Genomic DNA, 17,733 nt, shown 5'->3' with positions numbered 1-17,733 from the left:
CAGAAGAATGAATTATCACCTGCAGGAGGACATATCATGAAAGATTTTATTGCAGACTGTTTGCAAATTGTCAGCTTACTGCTAAAAGAAAACTATGATTTTGTGAACCGCCCAGAGAGCTCCGGCTATTGGGCGGTATAGAAATGTAATAAATAAATAAATAAATGATTGGGTTCGGACAACATGATAACCAACAGTGACTTAAATAGTCAACGTTTGGTTATTGTATCATCTGTCGAGACGTTTTCACACCATGGTTAGTTATTCAGCCAGAATAACCAACGCTGCAGTAATTTGAACAATTGGTTATGTCACGTGTCGGGCACCATTGACTATTTTGTTGTACACAGTTATTTTTGACAGAGTCACCTGGCAAGAGCAACTAAAGCAGCAGCTGCTGCTTTAGCCCAGAACTCACAATGGCTAATGGGATACCAGCAGGACAACTGGGAGGGAGAGGCTGGGAATGTGTCAAACACACTGGCTGAGTTCAGACAACACGCTAATCAACTGGGGGGTAATAGGAACAGAATGGGAAGCAACCGTTGATTAGTGTGTCATCCGAACTCAGCCACTGTTAATAGTCAACTCCTTGCTGGCATTAATTCACATCATGGTTGATTATAATCATGTCGTGTGGAGAGTACCCCCTCGATAATCAACCGTGGAGTTGGCCATTAACCCACCATTGACTATTGTCCAAATGCAGCTTGTTTCCTCTCTCTCAAGTGTACACATACACACACACGCATGTGATTGCTATTTGCATAATCCCTGCAATGCAGCGCATGTTGGTGTGTCATCTTTGTACCTACTCCACAATGATGGGTCTGAAACCACCCCCGACATGTGCTGGGTTTGGACAACCTGTCAATCCACACTGCATTGCAGTGGATTACACAAATGCTGATCACGTGTGCAGCATCCATGAGTGGGGGACAAGCCACAATGGTCTCTTTTCCCATTGCGATCATCCGAACACACCCTTTAAATCTTATGTACAATAGCAATATTTTACAGGAACACTTCAAGCTGTGCATATGTTTATTTTTATATCATTCAGATTACATGATGTGAATAATTTATACATTAACTGAAGTTTGTCAAAAGGTGCCAAAAAGCTTAAGACAGTTGTGGATGTAAGTTTTCTTTAGTAAAAAATATACAAGTTATTCAGAGAAGTTGCATATTTTAGGTCCTCCTGGGTGCTTTGCATAAGGCAGCAATAAGGTGATCAGCCTGATTAAACTGTTAAGCTTGCTACTGCCATGAACATTCAGTGCAAAGGTGTCAATGTCCCCACACACAACCCAAAATGCACTCAGTAGAGACATTAAAATCTGTCACTTATTTCATTTAGCATGCTCAGGTAACGGTAGGGCATTTCATCATCAAATGGAAGACTAGCCATTCATAGGATGTGGTTGTGACATGAAGCTAGGACAACCATTTTTTTGAATATTTGACACAATAAGCTAATATTAGCTCAAACTATTTGTGCTTCAAAATGTACATGATTTTAAAAATACATTGTCAGCCTTATACGTAATAAAACATTTAAAGCAAAGGAATGACTTTGCATCATGTAAAAAACCCAAAAAACTCAGTATACTTCTCAGAGATAACCCATTATCTCCATACGCTCAACTTCATTATGAGGCTGCCAAAAGCTGTAATAAAACTATTGCAGCTCAAGTAAATTTTAGAAGATTTTTCTTCTCAAACATAACAATCCCTGAAGTTCAAAAATCACATAAGCAGAAATGCTCTGTTAGCTATAAAGGTGCTAAATGTTATATCCAGGTTGTTTCACCAATTGCTGGAGTCACTTTGTGGTGTTAATGGCAACATAGCAGACCCTTTCAAAGTCAGTGAGTCACTGTTCTCTTGCCCTTTATCAAAACCGTGCACTTCCTTCTCCCAAAAGCTAGCAGCACATAGGATCCATGTATCTCATCTCTTGTTGCCTTTTCCTTCATGAGATAAACAATAGTAATCCATCAGGCAAATTTTTTCTTTGTGGCTGTGAATCGTTCCATATACTAAAAAATTAAGTAACAAAATTATTTTTTTGGTGAGAGGAACACAGCATAGATTAAGTTCTAGGTTATTCTATTGATACCACCTTTGTAGCTGGGATAGAGATTCCCAAGGATATTTCCTAACCAGCAGTTTCTTATGCTGGACCAATTCAGGATCAGACAGATTCTATACTATGCAAATATTTTATACATAATATTCTCTAATGTACAATAACTGATAGCAACAAACAATTCTTCAAGATAGGAGTCTGACAATTATCTAGAAGATAACCAGACTATAAAAAGAGAGAACCCATCTCTAGTTTTCCTAATTCACAGTCTACCTACAATCTACTCCATGGCTAAGGCTGCAGTATCCTGTTTAAATTTGGGGTGGGAAACCTCTTCAATTTTGGAGGAGCTCTTGAGGGCCACATTCCAGTGGTGGGTGGGGCCAAAACTAACAAGCAGATTTTAGCTTAAATCTCTTACTGTCAGTAACTTAGCCTTAGTAGAGGCATTTCAACGTTTTAGAATAGGGGGGAAACTCCACAAAAGCCAGGAAAACACCAAATTATTCGTGGGTGGGGGAAAGGAGGCACAGCCATCTAGGGAACCCCACAGGGCCAGATTAAGACCCCAAGAGAGCTGTATTTGGTCGCTGGGTCTGAGGTTCCCCACCCCTGATTTAGCTAGATAAACTATTAGACTAGACCCTATTGTATGTTTTTCTCCAGGTCTCTTGCTATTAGATGGGTGATTCATAACTAACTTGAACAAGGAAACTGTACTGCTTTAATACTTCTTCAGCCAAGATAAATGATAGAAATCTTGCTTTGAAATCAGAATGAAGCTACTTGTCAGTCACATTGGCTTACATCACAACAACTAAGAGCAGAGTTCTGATTCTGGACTGGGGCTTCTCTGCCTCCCTCCCACTGCAGCCTTCTGCACCCCACAAAAGCCACTGCCGAGGGTTGGCATATCCTAGGACAGTGTGGATGTGGCACAAAAGTTACAGCTCTGGAAAAACATATTCACCCCTCGAACAAGCAGAAGAGCCTTCTGTTTGCACATTGAGTCTGATCCAAAGGCTTCTTAGAATTAAAAGTTTGAGATAGAAGCTTTAACCAGAGCCTGTATCAGCCTTCCTCAACTGGTGCTCTTCAGATATTTATCAGCCCAAATAGCATGCCCACTAGTCAAGAATGATGGCAGAAGTTTTGGACTATATCTCAAGAGCCCGAGGTTGAGAAAGAGTGGCTTATTTGACTAATGCTTAAGTTATGCCTTTAAGGATTCACAAAGGGGCAAAAAGCCAAGAAACTAATCTTTAAAAGCATTTAAATCAATACATTACATAAGCCTAAGAGGCAGGGAAATGTGTGAGGGCGTCGAGAACAAGTCCAAAAAAAGATTCAACTGTTCAATCTTTAAAAGGCTATAAAAAGTATCTGATTTTCCCCCTGATCTGATTCACCAGTTAAAGCTTGATTTTTCCAAAGCCTGTTTCTTTATTTGAGTTAGATGAAGATTTTTTCCTACAAACCTTGTCATATCCCTCTAGTTCTCGGAGTTTCTTGATCTCAAAAAGATTACCCTCTACAGCAAGCAGAGAGATCTGAGAATCGCTGAGGATACTCTGAGGAAGCACACTTAGTTCTAAACAGTTCTCTTCCAAACGCAGGACCTTGAGGCGTGGGCAGTGAGAGATCTGTGAGGAGATCTGTGAAATCTATCATGCACCAAAAAGAGCAAGAAAAAAATGATTATGGTTCTGTCAATTCTAAATTCATATAATCACTCCCTCAGAGAGATACCCAAATTAAACCCAAAGCACAAGTTTCTGCCACAAAATATCCCATATCCCACAGAATTAGGTATAGTTCACACATACATTCATCTCTTGATGCTAAAGTCACATGTAAACTTAATTATTTCAATTTGTTATCATGCGAGCTTGCCATTTCAGTTTGCAGAAGCTTAAACCCACTTGCTATTATAATGCTAAGCAAAAAATTCTCCAAACTGGACACAATTTCAAGCAATCACAATACTGTTTTTCCCACTGTCATTTATTCTTCTCTTGTGATACATGCCTAAATTAGTACTAAAAAATTAAAATTATAATGAAATGGGGAGGGGAAAAGAGACTAGTTGAGGGAAAAATAAGACATTTAAAGCTAACATTCTTCCCAACAAATGGAAAATCATGTTACAAAGTAGAGATAACTTAGTAGTAAGGTTTTCCATCAGGGCAAAGCAAGAGAAACATGTTAAATTTTGCTTGTAGTGCTAAGCAAGATTCCTGTATCTGTAATATCTAAGAAACATCAGTGCTTTGGGGAGATTTTTCCCCCCTAATCGTGTTCACCTACAAAACCAGTTTCCAGACCTGGTTCTGATTCAAGTTCAGTTCAATGGCCTGCAGTTCTCCAACTGTGTCTGGCACACTCTGGATCTGATTTCTGGAGAGATCAACCACATCTAGGTGACGAAGATTACAGAGCTGGGCAGGTACAGTTCGGAACTTGTTTCCAGAAAGGCTCAGGGTCTTTAGTGCTGCAAGTTGTCCAAAGGCAGCAGGTAGCTGTGTCAGTTGGTTATTATTCAGATGCAATATCTCTAGTTTTTTCAGCTTGCACAACTCTTCAGGTAGCTCAGCTAGCAATAAATTAGAAACAAAAATAAACCAAGCTGCCCAGAGGAAATAGCAATTATTCAAATGTCAATTATTATTGGTGGAATACAACACCACATTTTATTAGGATTCTAGATGCAGTTGAATTCTCTTTTGCAATATATGACAATGTGTAACAGATAAGGTACAATTGCCTGGATTAACATGAAGGTCCCATCTTGTCTTTCTCTAGCTATCAGAGAGTTTGGAAGAGAAAAGAATGAATGGAAATTACTCAAATTGAGTAAGCCATATTTCACAATAGCCAGGAAAATTTCAAGTACCTTAATAACATGTGATTGCAATACTGACAAATCAAAACTTTGTTAGCTATGAAGCACTCTTCATATAATCACTCCCTCAGAGAGATACCCAAATTAAACCCAAAGCACAAGTTTCTGCCACAAAAGCACTCAACTAACCAGTTGAGAAATGTCAGGACTTTTAAATCTACCCCCCTTTATACTTTGAAAGAAAAGGATGAAACTAACTTCTGGTAATTAAGTTCACTAAATATAGCAAGTTCACTAAATATAGCAAGCTGATAAGATATTTAAGAAAACATACTCAGTTTGTTGTGATTTAAAGCAAGGCTTTTCAACACAGAGAATTTTCCCACTAGCGGTGGCAGAGTCTCGATCTTATTGTTGGACAAATCTATCGTTCTGAGATTACTTGCAAGCTTCTGTAGATCCTCAGGAAACTGAAAAAGCAATTCCAATATTATACGAAAATTATTCTAAATAGACAAAAGTTGTATTAAATACAAAAGTTTTAGTAAGGCAGGCAAGTTAATAAAATGTGTCAGCTAGTATCTTTTGCAGATGTATTTTTACAAGATTGTGATAGAAGATTAAAGAATTATGAATGGTACTGAGAGACTGGGGGGACAGCAATTATTCTTAGCATAGAATTGAATTTGGGAACATCCCCTTAAAACTGATTAATTAGGACAAAAAAGATGAAGCATTTCATATTACACATAATAAAATTATATAAATCTTTGTCACAAGTTGTAATGTACAGTACAGTTATTACATAACTTATCTAGTAGTGTATTAGATCACTCTGTTTTTAAAGGCTAAACCCATCTCACCTGGTTTTAGTAGCAAGCAACTAAGGGTGCAATCCTAATCACATTTACTACTGAATAAGCCCTCTAAACACAGAACACATTTTTTATCATGAGAAGAACATGTAGATATACCAATAAGAACCCATTCAACTGACATTTTTATACTCGTAATCTGACAAATACGTTTTTTTAAAAAAACAAGTTCCAAAATGTAAGTGCTCCTCAAGGTGTGATTAATGTTATCCCTCTTGCATTTTTCAGTATAAAAGTAAGAATTATGTGTGGTACATATTCATGAATAGACATTTACCTCAGAAAGGCCTTTTCCAGTTAGTTGGAATACTCCTGTTTTCTGGGCTGTCTCCAAATGCGCTTTTAAGGCACTGTTTCCCATCTTCCTGTTCTTGTGTCAGAAACTGACAAATGGTTGTGGTCCAGCTGAGTCACTCTCATTCACACCACACTAGGATACATGAGCTTATTTTCTATTAAAAAGTAAATTTGGAAGTACTTAGAGGGAAGAATCATCTAAGTGGATCTTTCCTATCGGTATGCTCATCTTGATAGTAAAGAAAGCATCCATTATTTCAGGGCCCAGAGCACAGTGCCAATGAATCAAACACCACCACATAAAGACTGTGTGTGTGTGTAATACAACATCCAGTTAGGGCCTTCTCCTATGTATGTTTAGACAGAAAAAAAGTCCTACAACTCCCAGCATTCACCAGCTGGAATGTTGGGAGCTGTAAGATTTTTTTTCTGCCTAAACATGCATAGGATCACACCCTTAGTGTAAAAAAAACCTACACAGAAATGTGGGGCACATGCAACAGAAAAGGTGAAGTATTTGACAAAAAACTCAAAAAAACTGGAAGCAAGCCCTACTGAATCTAATATGTTTCCAAGGAAGCATGCTTATGTTCTCGTCTAAGATTAATTCAGGTTTGCGGATAATGCTCTGGTAAATAGGTTATATAAATATAATTAGACAGGCAGGTCAGTCTATTAAAGAGCTTTATAATGTCAGAAGCCATGGCAACGTATTTATAGCTGACCCTATTCCATGGGCACAGCATATTTTAAACCCCACTTTCATGGGGATTTACTTTCAAATAAACTAATAACATGCATAGGATTGAGTTGCATGGTGCATACTATGTACAAATACAAGGATGTATTAAGCTCCAGTTGAACACAAATCATGTGGATCAGATAGAATTGCACAGTACTGCTTTCTCCAATGATGCAGCCACAAAATTGCCTTTGTGCTAAGCTAGTATATTTCTTGCAGTTTTGCTCCTTAAGCCAGAATTTGGCAACTAGAATTGAGCCTGTCGAACTTGAATAGTCTGACTGCTATATTTGTGAGTAACCAGGATTAGAATACTATTTCTTTCACATTTCATGCAAACTAGACTTAATCTAATGCCGATATTTAGGACGCATTTGATTTGCAGTAAAGACAATTACTGTTCAAAACACTTGTACATAAACACTTTTATCTTTGCTTCTGTAACTTTAGGGGGGGAGACTCATCAGCAATATTTGAGAACTATAGGTCTATAAATTGATAGGAAAATAGAAATACGAACGCGTGTCATGCAACATAAGCTATTTGGTTTTGGATATAAAGAACTGCCACAAACAAGACAGTTTGCAAAACGTTTGTACAACAGACTAATGTATCTCTCAACCATCCTCACAAAGTGCACTAAAATAATAGAAGAGCACAAACACAATACTTCTTCATTAATGTAGCTTTGATCTCCATCCCTGAAAGGCACCCACAGTCTTAAATGAACAGGAGCAAAGAATCAAAGCAAGGATGTTACTAAGAGGTAGCAGAGGATACTTAGCCAACTATTCTTAGCTTTACGTTCCTTAATCCCATCTGCCTAAGGATTATTTTAACTACCAACAAAATATTCTCGCTACAAACAATCAAATAAGGGTTGCAGATTAATCTCATTTTAGTTTAAATGTAGACTCCATAAGAACTGAGAAGATAGATTTTTGACTTTGCGGTATTAACAATATTGTTTGTCTTCCCACGAGATCCGCCTCTCCCTCCATGCATGTACATATCCGCACCAAAAACAAAAGACTTGGCTCCCCCAGAATCGGTTCTCGCTTGTTCTTGAAGTAGCCGCCCCATTTCTCTCAGTCGGAGCACGGGAGATAGAAAATAAGGCGAAGCTGAGGGGAGGTCCTGCTCCCCAATGTAACACATGGTGAATTCCAGCGGCCTCAACGTCTTCTGCCTCAGAGAACTGAAGCAAACACGCTCTGTCGAACCACACACAGCTATGAAAGATGGGACGGAGGAAGGAAGGAAGCGGGACAACCCAAATTGTCTCCGTGCCACTAAGAGAGAGAAAGAGGGGTGCTGCGTTGTTTGAGGGGAAACAGCCCGATGCTATTCGTGTTTTCTCGACTGCACTGAATTCAATGGGACTACGACCGCAACCCCTAAATGCCCACTGGATTGGAGAAGGAACCACCACGTCCAACGGGACTGACTTCAGAGTATACATATAAACGCAGACGGACTTCCACACACTTTAAGTGGAGGTAAGTCCCAGGTGAGATGTGCGAGGTTAGGCTACACACTACAGAATCTCCTCCCTCTCCGAGGTGGATCTCTCTCAGAGGAGGGATCCACGATCTTCCCCATAAGAATAACCAAAGACCCTTGATTTCAGTTACCTGTAATCACGGCGGTCGCCAGTGCTGCGCATCCTAGCAACAAGCGCACACAGCTCAAGAAACCCCAGCCACACTACTTTAATCCCCCGTGGTGAATCACAAGACCCGGATGAAAGCAAAATCTCTCTCAATCTATTATAATGGCGAACCCTTCACACGGAAAAGTAGTCCTTGGGTCCTCCGGGAGGGGCAGGGTAGCCATTACCCAGCTTGCCCCATTAACTTCCGCCACAACCAAAATGGCAGGAGTGACCGTCGCTTACTTCATTTCCGGATACCGGTTCGACTTGAACCTCACAGTATTTCCGGACTCTGCTGTCTTCGTCTTGGCTGCTGGAGTATCCGCCAAGTCCAGCATGGCTATACAAGTGCCCGTGAGGGCTGTATTAGGATTTTATTCCCTCGGTGTAGAATACCTTATTTCGTAGCAAAAAAATAAGCAATCCTTTCTTCCTGCCTTTCACTGTAGATCTAAAATGGCGATTAACTGTTTTGCCGCGCTCAACATGGCGGCGCGAGTTTCAAAGAAAGAGAGAGGTGGAGTTTCCTATGCAGCCTAAGCGCGCAAGAGAGCGTTGAGTCGGCGCCAGAAGCTCTCCCTGACATGGCTTCTTTCAACCCTTGGGACCCTGTGCAGCCCACGGCGGCCGGACTGATGTTGGCTCGGTGCCTGTACTCTGGTGTGGTGTCCCAGGTGAGGCGGGGTCGTTCGCTCACTCTCTCCCCGCCCCGTAGATGCGCGTCATATAAGCTCTGTTCATTTCTTTCCAACTTTAGCAGTGTAGTCCCTAATGTTACTCAATTTATTAAATATAGTTAGGGCACCACAATGGACAAATTATATATGAAACTGGCTTATGCTATTTAGAGCGCAGTCCTATGCATGTTTAAACAGAAAAGTCCTACAACTCCCAGTATTCCCCAGCCAGCATGACTGGATGAGAAATGCCGGGAGTTATAGGTGTTTTTTTCAGTCTAAACATGCGTAGGATTGCGCCTTATTAACTTTATTTATAGGCTGCCCATCCACTGTGGCCTATTTTGACTGGTGCCGTTTCTTCAAGATTTCAGGCAAGGGCCATGCTGAGATCTTTTGGAAATGCATAGCTGCTGTCAGTATTCTAACCCAGTCACAATAGATCTGGAATATTATTGTAGTAGTATTGTTTTTACTCTTGCTTAAAGCCATTCAGTTTGATTTACCTAAGCATGTTTAGGTTTTAAATTAAATTATTTTAATTTCCGCTGTAAATGTATTTAAATAAACTGTATAGCCATGAGTTCTTGTGTTCTCTAGACTACCTGACTTGAGTTCTGCACATAAGAAATTTCATAGAAGAAAAAATGTATGTTTATGCACTCTGTTGTGGTGGAGTGAATCATTTTCAGTCACTCTTATTAAGGGTTCAATCCTATGCATATTTTGGCAGAAAAAGTCCCCACTTCCAGCATTTCCCAGCCAGCCATTAGACTTCCTGTCTAAACATGCATAGGATTGCACCCTAAAAAATTAAAAAGGGGGGTAGAATATGGCTTTTCCTTAAATATTCAGGTCAGCTACATGCACACACACATACCCAGTGCCTTGTAATGAAGATTAAAAGAGCACCTGGAAGATTTTGATTACTCTTGTGACTGCTGGCACAGGGCTCTTTCCACCTCACTGTAGGCACAGATGTGGGAATAACAGGTCAGATTTTCACTATCTCTAATTTTAAAGGGGAAAGGATTTGGGTGCTAAATATACATAGGAAGGGTGATTTTCTTCTTCTGTTTGCAAATATGTTTTTTTTTAATGTACCAAAAATTAAGTTGGGTTATAAAGATTCTTTACCAAACAGAACGATAACAAAGTGTCCTGGTAGTATTTTTTTAATGGTATTGTTATTTGCTGTAGTACTGATTTTACATATTGAAGGGCAGGGCATGCTAGCTGGGGAATGCTGAGAGTTGTAGGACTTTTTTCTGTCCATAGGATTGCACCCTAAAAAGATGCAGATTTGCTCTCTTATTCATTAGCTGCTGGAGGTAGGGGAATGCAATGCGCTACCTATCATGACTACGCTTGTAGTCACGCAGCCTGATACTAAGCATGTTTTTGTGGGAGGGGGAATTCAGTGGGGCTTATTTCCATATAAGAGTATTTAGAATTGGAACCATAATGTTTCACTTGCTTTCAAGTTTTGTTTATGTTTGTAGTGAACTCTCCCATTTCTATTGCAGGGGACTCTGGATATATGTGGAAAACCAGCCTCTTGTTTTGTTCGTCTCTCAGAGGCAGAAGAAGTTGCAGACCTCCATGCTGAAATCAACCAGGTGAAATAATCTTTCCATGTTGCAATAAAGTTCTATGATAAAGGCAATAACGCATAACATTTCCTCTGGATAGTAATACATTATTTCATAGTGGTGAGACAATGCTGTAGCAACATAAAATAAAAAATGGTCCTTGTAAGCCATCTGGTCCAATCCCTTACTGGGGATAGCAGGTGTGGGGTGCTGAAGTCCAACACATCTTCAGGGCACCAGATTGAGGAAAACTGTTCCTATAATTAACTCAGGCCCATTAGATCTAGTCCTGCCCTTTAGAAAGCAGAGAACAGGTTTTCCCCTTTTCTGTGTGACACTACTTTTTAAATACCTGGAGGGCTATCATGTTCTCCAGGCTAAATATACTCAATTCCTTCAACTTTTCTGGGTAGGACTTGTTTTTATACCTCCATACCACTGACCATTTTCATTGCCATCCTCTGTTCCAATTTGTCTACACCTTTCTTAAAATACGCCTTTTTTCAGTTCTCATCCCTCATAGTCTGTTCTTGCTTTTCTCTTTGCTGTACTGCCCCTGTGTTCTGTCCAACAAGTTAAAGTGGGACCACTTTCTCCTCCAGTCCTCTCACACTTCCTTCCAACAGCCCAGTTTACACTTTCTGGACGTGTAGTCTACAAAGCATTCAGGCAAGAAAATAAACATAGTACACAGGAAATTCACCATCACATTGTCCTCACAGTCCTTCTTAACTCCTGTTTATTTCCTAACCTCTGCCACAACTGGAAGTGGTCTTTCTTTCTTCACTTACTGTTTACAGGCTGCCTTAGTGATGTGCTGCTTTTTAGTTGAAAAATTTAGTATGCTGGTGGAGAGAACCCAACCAACTCATAGTGATCCCTGGTGGCTCTATCAGAAGCTGCTAGGAGAGTATGCAGATGAACTGCTACCTCACAAGAAATTAACAGCTTAAAAAGAGGAAACATAAAGACAACTGTTTATTATCAAATGAACACATTTTTTAAAATCAGTCCTATAAGTTCCTTAGCCTGGTATGCCTTCTCTTTGTTTGGGGGTGTCCAATTACTTAGAGTTATCCTCTTGAGCACAGAATACACTTCATCTTCTTGTGCACAGAATGCTATAGTGATTCATTTTGTTCATGTTCTGTGGTTTAGTTCTTGGGAATTTAGTTGTAATGCTGGGGTGACCAACCATTTTTGACCAATTTGGTAAGGGTCTGAGGGGGCATATTACAGATGTTGATAGGGCTAAGGGTACAGGGCAGGGATATGGAGAAAGTAAAGTGGGCAAGGCCAAATGTGATTTTTACCAGTTTGGACATTTTCCGGCCAAGCATTCAAAACACATCAGTTTTATGTGTGCTTAGGAGTAGGCCTCAATGCAACAGCTTACATGCCTTTAAATACCCTCTTATTTCCAATCAGTAATTGGAGATAAAACAGCAGAAGAAGTTTATGGTCTGGATAGGGATGTTCCCTATCTCTGCTCTAATGCTTCTACCTAATATGGAATATAGAAGCAAACTTTTTCATTGTGAAGACACAGAGATTCTTAACTCCATTTTGTAGAGGTTTTTATATCAAGTGTTTTCTAGCCTGATCACAAAGTCTGGGGAAATATCTCTTCCATGTTCAGTTGGGCAATTTGGTTGTTGACAAATAGATCTATAAGAATGAGAGGTTGAACTCTTAACTATAGCTGGAATTTGCTTCCAGAAGTAATGATAAATTGAACTCTGTTTAGAAGAGATGGCATTTGAATGAATAAATGATTATTATTATTATTATTATTATTATTATTATTATTTATTTATATAGCACCATCAATGTACATGGTGCTGTACAGAGTAAAACAGTAAATAGCAAGACCCTGCCGCATAGGCTTACAATCTAATAAAATCATAGTAAAACAATAAGGAGGGGAAGAGAATGCAAACAGGTAGAGGGTAGGGTAAGCAGGCACAGGGTAGGGAAAAACTAACAAGCTTCCATAAGAAACTATGCATTGGCTCATGAAACTACAGAACAACTCTCTTTTCCAAACACCACTTGAAGATGATCAAGTTTTAGTTTGTTTTTTAGCAGTGGCTATACATACTTTAAGCATATGCATGGAAATTAAAATGTAGCTATTTTAATGTTTATAGATTAATCTGGAGGCTGAAATCCTGCAGATGGAAAAAGATACAGCAGACATTATTCATCCATTCTACCTGAGTAAGTATTTTTGTTTTAGGCTTATTGTTTGATGGATCTTGCAGATCAGGATCTACCATGGTTGGGATTAATTTAACACTTTTACTCAGCTTTGTGTCTTCAAAAGTTGCTGTTTGCTTTCTATTCTGCTTCCACACACGTTGTAATAGATAGCATCAAAAGTCTGATCCATACATTTTTTATTACAACTACATACTAACACAGCATACTACTAAGATTTTTAAGGCTCTTTTTCAAAACATATAAATAACATTTTGTGTTAGGCCTGCTTTCATTTTAATGCATGTTTAATTAATTCTGACAGATTTTTTTTTAAAAAAAACTTTTATAGCTCAGAAATGCCAAGCTCTGCAAGCAATGAACAGACATCTAGAAGCAGTGCTGAAAAATAAAAGATCTCTTAGGCAGAGGCTAGTGAAACCATTGTATCAAGAAAGTCTGCCTATTGAAGCTGTCTTCCACAGGTAAGAGACGACTCTGTCTTAATTCTTTTTATGTATTATGTACCTCATCTATTCTACAAATCAGTGAAATACAGTGATAACAGAATCCAATTAAAAATAAAACTGCAATTTACTACACTAAAACCATTTTAAAAATCCAATTACTGCACAGCTATAAGCACACACACCCCCAAAAAGCCCACAACCAGCCAGCTAAAGCTGTCAAATATCCTCCTGAGAAAGCAGGTTTTGTATATCTTTTAAAAGTTTAGGACAGGGGTGGGCAACTTGTGGCCCTTCAGATATTTTGGCCTGTGATCCCTCCCATGATCCATCGCTACTGGATGTGCTGATTGGGGTGATGGGAATTGAAGGCCAAAAGGTCTAGAGGACCACAAGTTGCCAACCCCTGGTCTAGGAGGTTCATTGTACCGTGTGTGTGTGTGTTTGTTCGTTCCAAAGCTGCAGAAAAGCTTATCCTGTTCAAGAGGTTCAGTTCAATCACTAGATACTCTGGGCAGGTGCCTTCCTCCAGATCTTAACAAGTAAACTATGTTTGTGGTGGTAAACAAATTTGACAAGGTTTTCAGTTAAAATTCTTCGACTCAACATTTCATGTAGCAGGGTAACCATTTTAATGAATACTTTCAAAGTACTAAGAAGTGTAAAACTGTTTGGAAATATAGAACACTTATATATAGCATTTAAAATGTAACTTGCCGCAGTTACTCATGCCACAGTTGAAAGTGCTGTTGCAATCATGTACTGCTTGTGTGTTTGCCATGGGCCACTGAGTAAACAGAATGCTGAACTAGTTGGCCCTTGGGCTGATCCAGCATGGCTCTTGTTACATTCTTAGTTATATCTATACTTGACTACTGCAGTGCTTTCTATGTGGGGTTGCCTGTATAGACAATTCAGAAGCTGCAATTGGTACAAGATGCTGTTGCGATTCCCAGCTGTCTTTTAAAGGCAAGGGCAGATCAACATCCCTTCTTAAGTCTACCACCAACCCGCATTTTATTCTAGCTCCTAAGCAAGAGGAATTCCAAGAGCTGCAGGTTTATATCCCGCTTTGTTAGAGGGTGTTTGAAATGTGACAAGTAAGTTGCTTTATAATGGAGAAGCTAAGCCAACATGCCAGGTATATTGTACTTTTAAAGAGAGAGGTATGAAAATAAGATGAGTTTCTCCACAGATTTGTTGCCAGAATGCATGAAAAGAAAATAATGAAAAGAAATAACCTATGAAAAGAAATAATTAGGACCTAATCCCATGGGTTTCACCCTGGGTACTTGTAACCCCCGAACTCAGAGGCTTACGAGTATCCTCTGCCGAAAGGGAGGTGCCTACCTGTCTGCATTTTAGCTAGATGAGTGATGTCACCCATCCAGTGGAGGCTTCAGAAAGTGGGAGGGAAGGAGGCTGAGGTGGCCACTGGAAAGATCATAGGACGGCCACCCCATCTCCTGCCTTCCCATCCCCCGGGACGTTCCCTTCTCCCTGCCCCATGCTCCATTTAAGAGCATGGAGAGATAGCTGGTGCAGTTCTTGCCACACTGGCTATGAGGGGGAGTCTTCGAGCTCAGAACCAGAAAACCAAAAAATCCTGTCTCCCTCAGACGCTCTCTAGGGGACATAGGATTGCTCCCTTAGTGGGAATTTGAGAATAAAGCCCCAAGATTGTTAAACTGCAGTATTTTGAATTGTCTTGTTTACACTCTAGGTATGCAGTGGAATTGTTGGCACTAGCAGTGCCTTTCATCGAAAAAATAGAAACCCATCTAGCCACAGTAAGGAGCATTCCTCAAATACCCCTAACTTTGAAAAAACTGGTGAGTAGTCAGTCATAACATTTCACTAGTAAACTTTTTTTGAAAGCAAACACACTTTATAGCTGGCATAAAGTAGTGGCTAAGAGCTGAACTATAACTGAGTTCAGAGCTCAGCTATAGATTTGCTTGATTGCTTTGGGTAAACTTTTTTGAAGCCAGTATGGATTTGTCAAGAACAAATCTTGTCAGACTAATCTGATACCATTTTGGATTGGGTTACTTCCCTTGTGGACTGTGGGAATGCTGTGGACTTACTAGTTCTTGACTTCAGCAAAGCTTTTGACAAAGTGCTCCATGATATTCTGATTAACAAACTAGCTAAAAGTAGGCTAGATGGAACAACTGTTAGGTGGATCCACAGTTGGCTACAGAATTGGACTCAAAGAGTACTTATCAATGGTACCTTCCTAAACTGGGGCGAGGTAACGAGTGGGTTACCGCACGGCTCTGTCCTGGGCCCAGTGCTCTTCAACATTTTTATTAATGATTTGGATGAAGAGGTACAGGGAACGCTTATCAGATTTGCAGATGACACAAAATTGGGTGGGATAGCTAATACCCTGGAAGACAGAAACAAACTTCAAAGTGATCGTGATCGGCTGGAGTACTGGGCTAAAAACAACAGAATGAAATATAGGGATACATGCCAAGTTCTTCACCTAAGAAAAAGAAACCAAATGCACAGTTACAAGATGGGGGTACTTGGCTCAGCAATACTACAAACGAGAAGGATCCTGGAATTGTTGTAGATCACAAGCTGAATATGAGCCAACAGTGAGATGCGGCTGCAAAAAAAGCAAATGCTATTTTGGGCTGCATTAATCGATGTATAGCTTCCAAATCATGTGAGGTACTGGTTCCCCTCTGTTCGGCACTAGTTAGGCCTCACCTTGAGAATTGTGTCCAGTTCTGGGCACCACACTTCAAGAAGGAATGTGTTCAGAGGAGGGCAATGAGGATGGTCAGGGGTCTGGAAACTATGAGCCCTATGAGGAGAGACTGAAAGAACTGGGCATGTTTAGCCTGGAGAAGAGAAGATTGAGGGGAGACATGATAGCACTCTTCAAGTACTTGAAAGGTTGTCACACAGAGGAGGGCCAGGATCTCTTCTCGATCCTCCCAGAATGCAGGACACGGAATAATGGGCTCAAGTTACAGGAAGCCAGATTCTGGCTGGATATCAGGAAAAATGTCCTGACTGTTAGAGCAGTATGACAATGGAACCAATTACCTAGGGAGGTCGTGGGCTCTCCCACACTAGAGGCATTTAATAGGTAGCTGGACAACCATCTGTCAGGGATGCTTTAAGGTAGATTCCTGCATTCAGCAGGGGGTTGGACTCATTGGCCTTATAGGCCCCTTCCAGTTCTATTATTCTATGATTCTATGATATTTCCCTGGAACAAATTAGCAAATGCAGATCCAGAGCACTTTGTGATTAGCTCTCATATTGCTGAAATTATTGGAAAAAGTAGCTAAAATATTCATTTTCATATTATATTCTAGGACAGTGCACTAGCAAAGATGGACTTGTTGGTAACAGAGACAGAAGAGCTGGCAGAACAAATACTGGAGTGGAGAGAAAAACAAAAGGCAATCTTTTTTGACAATTCACAGCTGACTGTTGGATCAGATTCCTGGTTCAGAAGTATACGATAGCACACATTTTTCCTTCTCCGTCACTGTTCCGAGGCTGTTTAGCTGTTTTGTATGATTGATGGGACACACCTGTGTTTTTATTCTTGCTCTCAAATTTGCAACCACTTGTGTCTGTCTTCTGAAATTCATATTTGTATGTGGAACTAGTATGTAGAAATTGCTGAGGGCTCCCTTGTGCCCCTCTGAGGAATGTTTTAATGAAGCAGTTTCATGACGCTGCCTTAACATCAGTTTTATGTACATATGTCTTGTATTTATAGAAAGAGAATAAACTAAATTTAAAAAGCCATCTTTCCAGTCACATTTGTCCCCTAGTGCCTATGATTCTTTAAATAAATAATCTCCAAATCAATTCAGTTAAGAGAAGAATGATAATAGGGTAATCAGTTGAATGTTCATTGCTAAGTATTAGAATGCCAGCGTTAATAATACAGCCCTATTCAGATGTTCTAACTCTTACACTAATACATGAGGAGATTGAGAATAAGCAGATTTGTTCTGCTCTCCTTCTGTCATTGTTCTTGCTGCCTTCCTTGTATTCAGGGTTACTTTCTGCAAATTAGAGCTTTCCACTTTCCTATAGGCTCCCCTTAAGATGTAGAATGCTGGAAAACCAGGGTTCTTCATCACGCAGAGAGACTTCACAGATACAAAAGGCTCCACGCTGTAGATTTTTTTTCTTAAACACGAGGGGAGCAACAAGAACTGTTCCCAACTGTGGCACGTATGCAGATAAGGATGCTACTGGCTAATGGGCTTGATTTTAAGTTTTTTTGATTGCATGCATTGTGTTTGGGAAAGAAGT

At 39.9% G+C, this 17,733-nt stretch overlaps 2 protein-coding genes across 2 annotated transcripts; one reads left to right on the top strand and one right to left on the bottom strand.

Moving 5' to 3' along the window:
* Nucleotides 1-1,012: 1,012 nt before the first annotated feature.
* Nucleotides 1,013-8,684, bottom strand: LRRC57 (leucine rich repeat containing 57). The gene is made up of 6 exons (XM_063117647.1): nucleotides 8,483-8,684; nucleotides 6,087-6,261; nucleotides 5,269-5,404; nucleotides 4,417-4,685; nucleotides 3,571-3,756; nucleotides 1,013-2,042 (listed from the first exon to the last, which is right to left on the bottom strand). Exons 2-6 carry the CDS (start codon nucleotides 6,168-6,170, stop codon nucleotides 2,001-2,003), a joined length of 717 nt encoding a protein of 238 aa, XP_062973717.1. The 5' UTR covers nucleotides 6,171-6,261; nucleotides 8,483-8,684; the 3' UTR covers nucleotides 1,013-2,000.
* Nucleotides 8,685-9,040: 356 nt separating this feature from the next.
* Nucleotides 9,041-17,215, top strand: HAUS2 (HAUS augmin like complex subunit 2). Its single transcript, XM_063118860.1, has 6 exons — nucleotides 9,041-9,176; nucleotides 10,706-10,798; nucleotides 12,922-12,991; nucleotides 13,323-13,455; nucleotides 15,161-15,269; nucleotides 16,776-17,215. Exons 1-6 carry the CDS (start codon nucleotides 9,087-9,089, stop codon nucleotides 16,926-16,928), a joined length of 648 nt encoding a protein of 215 aa, XP_062974930.1. The 5' UTR covers nucleotides 9,041-9,086; the 3' UTR covers nucleotides 16,929-17,215.
* The last annotated feature ends 518 nt before the right edge of the window (nucleotides 17,216-17,733 follow it).

Source organism: Elgaria multicarinata, chromosome 2 (genome assembly GCF_023053635.1).
Source record: "Elgaria multicarinata webbii isolate HBS135686 ecotype San Diego chromosome 2, rElgMul1.1.pri, whole genome shotgun sequence".
Taxonomy (NCBI): Eukaryota; Metazoa; Chordata; class Lepidosauria; order Squamata; family Anguidae; genus Elgaria; species Elgaria multicarinata.
The sequence above is the reverse complement of the archived record's forward strand: the minus strand, read 5'-3'. Positions and strand labels throughout refer to the sequence as shown.

What these genes read in the sequence shown, in the direction of transcription:
- LRRC57 (XM_063117647.1), bottom strand. Translation starts at nt 6,170, where the DNA reads ATGGGAAACAGTGCCTTAAAAGCGCATTTGGAGACAGCCCAGAAAACA. An exon ending in CTGGAAAAGGCCTTTCTGAG is followed by an intron (nt 5,405 to 6,086) that starts GTAAATGTCTAT and finishes TTGCTTTTTCAG; the next exon opens with TTTCCTGAGGATCTACAGAA. An exon ending in TGAACTTGAATCAGAACCAG is followed by an intron (nt 3,757 to 4,416) that starts GTCTGGAAACTG and finishes GGTGCATGATAG; the next exon opens with ATTTCACAGATCTCCTCACA.
- HAUS2 (XM_063118860.1), top strand. Translation starts at nt 9,087, where the DNA reads ATGGCTTCTTTCAACCCTTGGGACCCTGTGCAGCCCACGGCGGCCGGA. An exon ending in ACTCTGGTGTGGTGTCCCAG is followed by an intron (nt 9,177 to 10,705) that starts GTGAGGCGGGGT and finishes TTTCTATTGCAG; the next exon opens with GGGACTCTGGATATATGTGG. An exon ending in TCCATGCTGAAATCAACCAG is followed by an intron (nt 10,799 to 12,921) that starts GTGAAATAATCT and finishes TAATGTTTATAG; the next exon opens with ATTAATCTGGAGGCTGAAAT.